This window comes from Dipodomys ordii, unplaced genomic scaffold, assembly GCF_000151885.1.
Source record: "Dipodomys ordii isolate 6190 unplaced genomic scaffold, Dord_2.0 Scaffold180, whole genome shotgun sequence".
In the NCBI taxonomy this organism is placed as follows: domain Eukaryota; kingdom Metazoa; phylum Chordata; class Mammalia; order Rodentia; family Heteromyidae; genus Dipodomys; species Dipodomys ordii.
Window position 1 is genome coordinate 1,249,189 of NW_012267396.1, and position 10,000 is coordinate 1,259,188.

General features: G+C 55.4%; 2 protein-coding genes across 3 annotated transcripts in view; one reads left to right on the top strand and one right to left on the bottom strand.

The window, feature by feature from the left end:
* Window positions 1–936: 936 nt before the first annotated feature.
* Window positions 937–4,369, bottom strand: Tmem205 (transmembrane protein 205). 2 transcript variants are annotated; one of them, XM_013033975.1, is made up of 4 exons: window positions 4,232–4,369; window positions 3,430–3,538; window positions 3,178–3,341; window positions 937–1,282 (listed from the first exon to the last, which is right to left on the bottom strand). In XM_013033975.1, exons 2-4 carry the CDS (start codon window positions 3,527–3,529, stop codon window positions 977–979), a joined length of 570 nt encoding a protein of 189 aa, XP_012889429.1. In that variant the 5' UTR covers window positions 3,530–3,538; window positions 4,232–4,369; the 3' UTR covers window positions 937–976. The 2 variants fall into 2 exon arrangements, with proteins under 2 accessions (XP_012889429.1, XP_012889428.1); XM_013033974.1 differs by having other exon boundaries at window positions 4,196–4,369.
* Window positions 4,370–4,655: 286 nt separating this feature from the next.
* The window catches only part of Ccdc159 (coiled-coil domain containing 159), a 6,418-nt gene continuing 1,073 nt past the window's right edge, over window positions 4,656–10,000 (top strand). The window contains exons 1-10 of the mRNA XM_013033992.1: window positions 4,656–4,734; window positions 5,458–5,564; window positions 5,664–5,755; window positions 6,810–6,843; window positions 7,022–7,110; window positions 7,491–7,572; window positions 8,050–8,245; window positions 8,622–8,689; window positions 8,789–8,865; window positions 9,434–9,555. Coding sequence (XP_012889446.1) covers window positions 4,727–4,734; window positions 5,458–5,564; window positions 5,664–5,755; window positions 6,810–6,843; window positions 7,022–7,110; window positions 7,491–7,572; window positions 8,050–8,245; window positions 8,622–8,689; window positions 8,789–8,865; window positions 9,434–9,555 — 875 coding nt within the window. The 5' untranslated portion in view covers window positions 4,656–4,726. The remainder of the gene's footprint in view (window positions 4,735–5,457; window positions 5,565–5,663; window positions 5,756–6,809; window positions 6,844–7,021; window positions 7,111–7,490; window positions 7,573–8,049; window positions 8,246–8,621; window positions 8,690–8,788; window positions 8,866–9,433; window positions 9,556–10,000) is intronic.

Genomic DNA, 10,000 nt, shown 5'->3' on the forward strand with positions numbered 1-10,000 from the left:
GGTGGTGGGCGGGGCTGCGCCTGCCGAGCGCGGATGGGCGGGGCCGGACGCTGCGGGCGCAGACCCAGCCAACCCGCCCCGACTACCTGACAACTGACACCTTCTTCCTTAACCGAGGGTAGAAAATGACCATAGGCTGGCTGGAGGACTGGGGAGTGGGGTTCGAATCCCAGCTCCATCACTTGGCAGTCTTGTTCTCTCTGAGTATTAGAACCTCTTCTGCAGTAAGAAACCCAAGGGGCCGGGTGCTGGTGTCATCTCTGCTACTCAGGAGGCTGAGATCCGAGGATCGCGGTTCAAAGCCAGCCCGGGCAGGGAACTCCGTGAGACTCTCGAATAAACGACCATAAAAAGCCGGAAGTGGCGCTGTGGTTCAAGTGGTAGAGCGCTCGCCTTGAGCTGAAGAGCTCGAGGGACAGTGCCCAGGCCCGGGGTTCAGGGCCCACGACTGAAAAATGAAAAACAAAAACAAAAAAACCCAAGGGACCCGTGCCAATGGCTCCCGCCTGTCATCTCTGCAACTCAGGAGACTGAGATCCGAGGATCGCGGTTCAAAGCCAGCCTGGGCGGACAAATCGGAGAAATTCTGATTTCCCATTAAACCAGGAAAATGCCAGAAGTGGATGGAGCTCTGAATCAAGTGGGAGAGTGGAAAAAGTTAAGGGACAGCGCCCAGGTACTGAATTCAAGCTCCAGGACCAGGCCACACACACACACACACACACACACACACACACACACACACACACCATCCTCATTACAATAACAACAACAATAGTAATAATCACAGGCACTACAGAGGAGACATTAGGGGCTGCAATAGCTAACACCCCAAATCCTTAGGCCGTGGGAATGGGGGAAACAGGCCATGTGTGCCTGTGCACACATGCCCCCCCCCCCGAGGTAATAGAGAGAGGGGCAGAGAAACTACCACAGTCATTTTGAAAGAAGCATTTATTTACACACAGGGCCCATGCTACAGGCTCCTGAGGCCCAGGGCGAGGCCGGCCAGGCACAGCCCGTTGCTCACCAGGCAGCCCAGGTTGCAGAGAGTAGACAGGCCGTGATAGTGGAAGAATTTCTTGCGGAGGGCACTGTACTTGGGGTCCTTCTCTCGCAGCTGGCGGTAGGGGTCGGGGCCCTGGTGGCTGCCGGGTACCTCCCCGCCCAGGCCCCGCTCCTTTTCCATGGCCTGCAGGGCCCACATGGCGGTCGTGGTGTGGGGCTCCAGCCAGCGGGCATTGACGGTGGCCAGCGTGAGGCTCAGGAGTAGCAGGCCGAGCTGATGGGGGGATGGCGGAGGTGAAGGTACTCACCAGGCCGGGAGGCAGGATGGGGCTCCGGGAGGGGTCCCTTCTCAATGCTCCCAGTGTTCCCCAACACCAGGGGTTCCAAAGGGAAGGCTCTCTTTCCTATATTCCCCCCAAATTCCCGAGACTCCTCTGTTACCAGGTTTGTGGACAGGGTCTTGTTTCTCATCCACTGTTCCCCAAAATCGTCGTTATTTAAGATGACCAGAAATTAAGCTACAGAATTCTAATTACTAGCCTGGGAAGGTGGCTCAGTGGTAGAGCGCTTGCCTTGCATACATGAGGCCCTGGGTTCGATTCCTCAGCACCACATAAGCAGAAAAAGCCGGAAGTGGCGCTGTGGCTCAAGTGGTAGAGCGCTCGCCTTGAGCTGAAGAGCTGAGGGACAGTGCCCAGGTCCAGAGTTCAAGCCCATGACCACCACCAACAACAACAACAAAAAGAATTCTAATTGTTCTTTTGTTCCCCTAAACCAGGGGTCTCCAAGATAGGGCTCATTTCTTTTCTCTGTGGCCCAAACCCCAGGAGATGAGACTCACAGAAAGTCAATAAAATGCCTGTGAGACCCATTACCTCTACTGTCTGTGACACACACACACACATACACACACACACGCACACACACATTATATATGTGTATATCTATATTACCACTACCAGGGTTTGAACTCAGGGCCTCACCCTTGCTCAGAGTGCTTACAAGGCTGGTCCTCTACCACTCTTCTAGACTTGCTTTTTGCTGGTTATTTTTTTTTGGGGGGGGGGTGTCCGGTCGTTGGGCCTGAACTCTGGGCCTGGGCACTGTGCCTCAGCTCTTCAACTCAAGGCTAGTGCTCTACCACTTGAGCCACAGCGCCACTAACGGCCTTTTTTCTTTTTGCTTATGTGGTGCTGAGGAATCGAACCCAGGGCCTCAGGCATGCAAGGCAAGTGCTCTACCACTGAGCCACCTTCCCAGCCCTTTGCTGGTTATTTTGTGGATGGAGTCTCAGGGACTTTCCTGGCCTGGCTAGTTTAGAACTGTGATCCTTTGGATCTTAGCCTCCTGAGTAGCATGCAAGAGGCACCAGTTTTGCTATTTTTTGTTTTGTTTGATGGGGCTTGAACTCTGGACATGGGCACTGTTCCACAGCTCTTTAGCTCAAGGCTCATGCTCTACCACTTGAGCCACAGCGCCACTTCTGGCTTTTTCTGCTTTTGTGGTGCTGAGGAATCAAACCCAGGGCCTTATGCATGCGAGGTAAGCACTCTACCACTGAGCCAGCCCTGGGAAGCCAGCCTTTGTTTTGTTTTTTTAACAGGATCTCACTAGGAACACAGGCTGGTTTCAAACTCAGGATCCTCCTCCTTTAAGTGCTGGATTACAGACATGCACTACCGTGCCGGGCTCTGGGAGATTATTCTTGAAACACCTGTCAGGAATCACCCGCCCACACCTGAGGAATATAGTAAGGCAGGGTTGAGAAATTTGAGAGACAGAGGTGGGCAGTCTCTTGCCTTGTGGCTTAGCAAATGTGTGGCGAGGGGTGGGGAGTGGATGGAGAAGTGTAAATTCCCAGTCAGGCTGGTTTTTAAACAATGAACCGGGGTCAGTGCCCCAGCTCCGCTGAGTCACCACAGCCTGGAGTGAACCCAATGACAGGGAGCAGAGGAAGTAAAAGCCAGTGGAGAGATCTTCTGGAATACTCTAGGCTGCCAGGGACAGTCGTGAAGGCTGCGCACGCCTCAGATACCCACAAAGACACCCGGTGCTCTATCTGCAATGAACCCCCATGCCCCTCCTTTTGTTTTCCTAGAAAACTTGTCACTCTAGGTGGGGTCTTGGGGATTAGGCCTGTGGGGAATGGCAACACTCAAGCCCACTTACCTGGCTGGCCTCCCAGAATGTAAGCTGAATCCAGGCACGTTGAGGAGCCAAGATGCAAAGATTGGTGAAGGCACAGCCCATGGAGATGTAAAAATAGAAAGGGAAGAGCTTGCTTTGCACGAGGCCGAAGGTATGTCGAGGAAGGTTTCGGAAGAGCAGGAAGCCTGGGAGGCAGGACGCCAGAGGTTAGGACGCTTACCGAGGGCCCTTCCCACTCCCAGTGCCCAGGATGGTTAGGCTGGGGGTCCCTACCTGAGGCGAAGGTCACCCACATTTGCATGCCCCAGGCACCTGACAAGACCAGTACATGGATCACCTTAATCAGACCTCCTGAGTCCCCGCCATCTTCCATCTTGCAGCCCTGGAGAAGGTGGCACCGATGACTCAAAGCTTTACCTTTGCCCTTTGCCCTTCAAGCCCCGAGTCTAGGGGCCAGGTCACTGCCAATCCGGCAGAGATCAAGGGGAAGCAACCCAGGAATGGGGGTGGGGGGTGGGAAGTCCCTCCAACACTCCAATCAGGATCTCAGACTCTGGACTGGGGGGGCGGGGCCCAGGGGGCAGAGCGTTGGCCAGGCCAGGAGCTGAGGCCATCCTTAGCATGCCTTAAATAAATAAAAATTCCAAGCTCCCTAAACAGGCTCACGACTGTAATCCTAGCTACTCAGGAAGCTGAGCTCTGAGGATCTGGGTTCAAAGACAGCCCAGGCCATTTCCACTTAGCCAACATAAAGCCGTTCTGGAGCTGTCAGCCTTGGCATCCAGGCCCCGAGTTCAAGTCCCAATACCAACACACACACAGAAAGAACCTCAGGCTCTCGCTACCTCCGAGATTCTCCCCCCCCCCGCAACTTTCAGCCCTAGCACCTCAAGTCCGCACCCGTAGTGACTCCCAAGTGTCACCCCAGAATCCAGTTCTGAGTTAAAAACCCGCTCTTCCTCTCCTAAAAGCACCCGAGAGATCTCCTATGAACACCCAAACCACCCAGAGACCCCCAACTCATCCAGGGGACACAGACCGCGCCGCCAGGGCCCCGGATCTCAGCGCAGAGCACCTGGAGTCGCGAGTCGGGGCCGATCGGGTCGCCGGGGGCCAGATCACCAGGACCACCGGGCACGGCGCAGCAGCTCGGGGCCGGGCACCGCGGCGAAGCGCGGACCCCGCGGCGGGCCGTCGCCTGGGGTAGAGCTCTCCCTTTCCCCAATCAGGAAGCAGTCCCGCCTCTCCGCTGAGCCTTAAACCAATGGGATCTCCTATCTGCCCTCCTCTGTCCCGCCGCCTTAGGCATTGACTAATAGATTATCCGGAACTGCCTCGAAATCCCGCCCCCCTCGGCTAGGCCTTTATCCAATCATACAGTGGAGGTAACCTTAAAGGGCCAATGAGGTCGGGGGCTAGCCAGGCGAGGGGGCGGAGCTAAAGTGCAGGCCACACCCCTCTCTGTGACTCGGCCTTCAACTCCGGCACGTTTTCCAGCGATGGTGTCCCCACGGGGTCAAATTTCAGCGTCACAGCTGGGGGCTGGCTTCGCGGTCTCTCATGGGAGAGCATGAACAGGTGATATGTGGTAGGTGGGAACGGAAGGGGATTGGGAGCCGGGTGGGCGCAGGGCTCAAGGCCTTGGGGACGCGGGGGTCCCAGGCTGGAGAGGCATGGCCATGCACAGTTGACACTCCCAGATGCCTGTCCCGCGTCTAGTCCGCTCAGGGTTCCATTGCCTCCACCCCCAAGTTCTCAGCGTGACTCTGAAGAGCAGATTCTGACCTCCCCGCTGCTGGGGTCCGCGAGCCACACGGTTGGGGGAGGGGACAGGGTGAGGATTTGAACCCAGGGCCATCCAGCTGGAGGGTTTCTTTGGTTAACAATGATGTTCTTGGGCTGGGGTGGGGGGTGGTTGGGGTCATGGTAGGGGTGCATGACCCCCAATCATAGAGCACTTGCTTAGCAAGCACAAAGCCCCGAGTTCAAAACCCATACAACCAAGCCAGGCTTTGATAGCTTGCGCCTGTAATCCTAGCTGCTCAGGAGGTGGAGATCTCTTATCTCCATTTAGCCAGCAATAAGCCAGACTTGGAGCTGTGGTTTAAGTAGTAGAATGCTAGCCTTGAGTAAAACAAATACTCAGTAGCACCCAGGTCCTAAGTACCATTACACACACACACACACGTTCAAGACATCAAAGTGTTGGGCAGAAGGCGGAGGAAGACCTGGGAGGGGAAGAAAGGAAGACTTGGGGGCTGATCTCAAAACAGCTCCTGTCCCCCCCATCTCCATTTGCAGTGACCCTCTTTTGGCCGGCCTACCCCTGGACCCCGACTTCTCTGTATCCTATCAGTGCTCACCTCCTTCACCCTCGGATGCGTGTTTTTCTGCCAATGCAGAGAAGTGTAATAAGTACAGGGGTTCACGGTGGGGCTTGTTCTGAGGACTGAAGGGCTGGGGAGGGAGAAGATTGGGCTAAGCTTCAAGGAACCTGTTCTCCTTAGGCTCTTCCTCTGACAAGGCTTTGGACTTCAAGACTTACTGGTCCAGGACATCAGAGCTAGAGGCCGTGGGACCTGCTGCTTCTGAGGTCTTTGTGAGGAGCGTAGGCTGGAGGCCGGGGTGGGGCTCAGGGCCTCCGCCGCGTGGGACTCCCTCCTATTCCAACCTAGACCCGAAGAAGAAGCACTGTCATGAGCAGAAGCTTCTGAAGAGACAACACGAACTAGCCAAGGTCACCCCCACTCAGGAAACACCCCTCAAGACAGGAAGTCTCTTAAGTCACTGTGATCTAGTACTGGGAGGAGGGGATAAGAGAATTGGGGTTGTGGATGGGGAACTCTGTAGAGCCCTCAGTGTATGGCTCAACACCTAGGACACCGCCCCTCGCAGGCAGGTCTTTCTATTTGGGGGATGGGGGGAAGGTGCCCCTACTGGGGCTTGAACTCGGGGCCTGGGCACTGTCTCTGAGCTTTTCCACTCTACCAATCTGAGCCACAGCTCCACTTCGGCCTTTTTGCTGGTTCAGATAAGAGTCTCATAGACTTGCATGCCCGAACTGGCTCTCAACCCTGATTCTTAGCCTCCTGAGTAGCTAGGATTACAGGCGTGAGCTATCACGCTCGGCTCATCCAAGTGTTGAGAATGGGAGGGATGCATTGGCGGGGTTTTCTCCCTCATTGTCTCTGGGATGACTTTGCTCGTGTGTCTGCGTGGTTGTGACTGTGTGTCACAGATATATGCTAGGCTGCCCTAAGTCTAGTGAGTTCTTTATGCCTGTGACCGAGCTTGGATGGGGCTGAGATTGTGTTTTAGGCAGGATGCATGGTTTTAGGTGTGTCGGCTACATAGAGCTGTGCCCACGGCATCCATTTTCCTGATGTTATTGGGAATGAAGAGTGCCACTGCCTGAGCCCACGCCGGCATCAGGGTCGGCACCTGCGGTTGGGGACAGCCCACCAGCCCACACACAGGTGGGAAGAGCCACACAAAGGAGGTGCATGAATGTGCACCTGGAGGCAGCTTTACATGCACCCTGGGTTTGCAATCCTAGAAACCAAGAAACCCAGTTCTTGTCTTGTCCTCCAAACTGGATCAGAGTGACCTTTCCAGGGACAAATTTCTGCTCCCCTTTTGTCCCCATTTTTCAGAAGTCCTTGGAGACCATCTCTTCTAAAAGCAAAGGTGAGAACCCACCTACCCCACCGAGTGATATAGGGGAGACGTACCCTGAAATTACAAATCTCCATGATCACCCACCCAGCCCTGTCCCTGCTCTGTGCGTTCCCCCTCTCCTCCGAGGTTCTCTTACCCTGACCCTGTCCCTGCCCTGGCCCAACTCCCCCTTTACCTCTGTCCACAGTTAAGTCTGCCATGATAGTTCCCGACACCCAGAAATTCTTGCGATGTGAACTAGAGTCACTCAAGACTCAGCTCCAGGCTCAGACAAAGGTGATCACCTCATCCCGGTCCCCAAAACCTCTGTCCATTTCCTTTCTCCGTGTGTGTGTGTGTGTGTGCGTGTGTGTGCGTGCATGCGTGTGCATTCCAGCCAATACTGGGGCTTGAACTCAGGACCTAGGCACCATCCCTGAGCTTTATGCTCAAGGCTAGCGCTCTACCACCTGAGCCAACAGCTCCACTTCCCACTTGCAGCTTTTTGGTGGTCAATTAAAGCATCTCACCCATTGTCCTGGCCTGGCTGGCTTTGGATAGCGACCCTCAGATCTCAGCCTCCTGAATAGCTAGGATGCCAGCCACTGGCACCGGGCTTGGCCCCTGCTTTGTCCTCTCCTTACCTCAGACCCAGCCTCTTCCCTGCTGCCCACCAGGCTTTTGAGTTTCTGAACCACTCTGTGACTATGTTGGAGAAAGAGAGCTGCCTGCAGCAGATCAAGATCCAGCAGCTCGAAGGTGAGGATAGGAGAGAGGTCAAGGTCAAAGGTGAGGGAGGGATGGAAGTCAAGGTCAATGGTGAAGACAAAATGGAGGTCAAGGCCGAAGTGAGGACAAGATAGAGGTCAAAGTCAAAGGCAAGGACAAGATGGAGGTCAAGGTCAGAGGAGAGGGCAAGATGGAGGTCAAGATCAAAGGTGAGGACAAGATGGGGGTCAAGATCAATGGCTAAGGCAAAATGGAGGTCAAGGTCAGAGGAGAGGGCAAGATGGAGGTCAAGGTCAGAGGTGAGGGCAAGATGGAGGTCAAAGTTAGGGCTGAGGATGGAATGGAGGACAAGGTCAAGTTGGAGGCTGGTCCTGTTAGGGTCCGGCCAGGAGGAGTGAGGTTGGGGGATGCCTGAGTTCCAGGTCGCAGTCAGTGCAAGGCCGAGGGCAGGCTGGCTTCCCGGCCGGCCTCAGCCGCCGCCCCGTGCTCTCTCCATGGTCTCCGCAGATATGCTGACCCCTTCGGTCCGCCAGGTAGAAAACAAGGGGCAAAAATGGGACACGGAGCAGGGCCGGCAGGAGCTGTACGGGGCCCTGGCCCAAGGCCTGCGGGGGCTGCAGAAGACCCTGCGTGACGGAGAAGAGATGCAGCGGGCCCGCACCACCCGCTGCCTGCAGCTGCTGGCCCAGGAGATCCGGGACAGGTGGCATTCCGGCAGCGTGGAGGCTGCCTGAAGGAGGACTGAATGGGAGAGGCCTGGGGGAATGGAGGCCAGTGGAGGGGGTGAAGGGTCCAGAAACAGAGGGTGGGAGGCTCAGGGGATCCCAGAGAGAAGAGGCTGGGTGGGGTGGGGGAGGAGGGAGTGGGCTGGGGGAGTAGCAGGGGAGGCTGGGGAGGCAGGAGGCTGGAAGATGGAGGCTGAAGATGTGGCGTGGGTGAGAGTGGAGACCAAGGCTCAGGAGGTGAGGATGGGGTTGAATGTTGGGTGTGAGAGAGTTATAGGAGAGGAAATGGGCAGGCGGCAGAGTCTAGAGGGAGGGAGGGAGGGGTTATGGATCTAGATCATTCCATCCTCTCAGTAAGAAGTTCCTGTGGGAGGAGCTGGAGCTGGTGCGAGAAGAGGTGTCCTTCATTTATCAGAAGCTTCGTGAGTGTCCCCCCCCTCCCGCCAACCAGCCCACAACTGGGGGGAGATGGGGTAGGGTGGGGTCCCACCTCCCTCCCTCTGAGCCCCCACCCCTCACAGAGGCACAGGAAGAGGAGATCTCGGAGAACCTGATGAATATTCAGAAGATGCAGAAGACGCAGGTGAAGTGTCGCAAGGTGAGCGACTGCAGGAGGCTGGGCTCAAGTCCCCATTCTACCACTCAATGCTGTGTGACCCAAGGTGGGGAAAAATTCGCTTGATGTCTCTGGGCCTCAGGTTTCCCTGCTCCATAAGATGTGTAATAGGTACAATAGCAGTCCATCTCTCCCTGGTCAGATAGCTGTGTTCACTGAGAAGTAAGCACTGTGTGTTTGTGTGTGTGTGTATGTGTGTGTGTGTGTTGGTCCTGGGGCTTGAACTCAGGGCCTGAGCTCTGTCTCCGAGATTTTATACTCAAGGCTAGTTCTCTACCACTTGAGCCATAGCACCACTTCCAGCTTTTTTTTTTTTGCTAGTTAATTAGAGATAAGAATCGCACAGACTTTCCTGCCCAGGCTGGCTTTGAACCACAATCCTCACATCTCAGCCTCCTGAGTAGCTGGGGTGACAGGCGTGTCACCAGTACCCTCTTGTTAGGTACTTTGAATGCATGCAGACTGGCGTATAAGTGTGAAGTCACTGTCACCGTGATTCTTATTATTCAGACGTGTCTGATTTCTCACCCCTCCCCCACCGGAACCCCAGGTCCTGACTAAGATGACCCAGCAGGGTTGCGATCCAGCTGCCTGTCCTGAGACTGAAGGGGGGTTTGTAGAAGGCAGTAACTACTGGAAGAATGACCTCCAGAAAGAGCTGAGTGACATATGGTAATACCTAGCCCTTAGTCTGACCTAGGACCCTCATCTGACCATTCATTACCCCCCCCACCTACCAGACACCATCTACTGACCACAAAAATGTGCCGGTGGCTCAAGCCTGTCATCTAGCTACTCAAGAGACTGAGATCTGAGGATTGTGATTCAAAGCCAGCCCGGGCAAGAAAGATCGTGAGACTCTTCTCTCCAATGAACCACCAGAAAATGGGAAGTGGCGCTGTGGCTCAAGTGGTAGAGCACCGGCCTTGAGCTGAAGAGCTCAGGGACAGTGCCCAGGCCCAGAGTTCAAGCCCCACCACTGACCCAAAAAAAAAGAATGTGGAGTCTACTTGAGTCTAGCCACCTCCTTCCCCTAAGACTCACCCCTGTCCACAGCTGCCGTCCTCTTCCTGAGCAATCTGACACCTCCCAGACTCCCCATCTCTCCCTCTCTCCA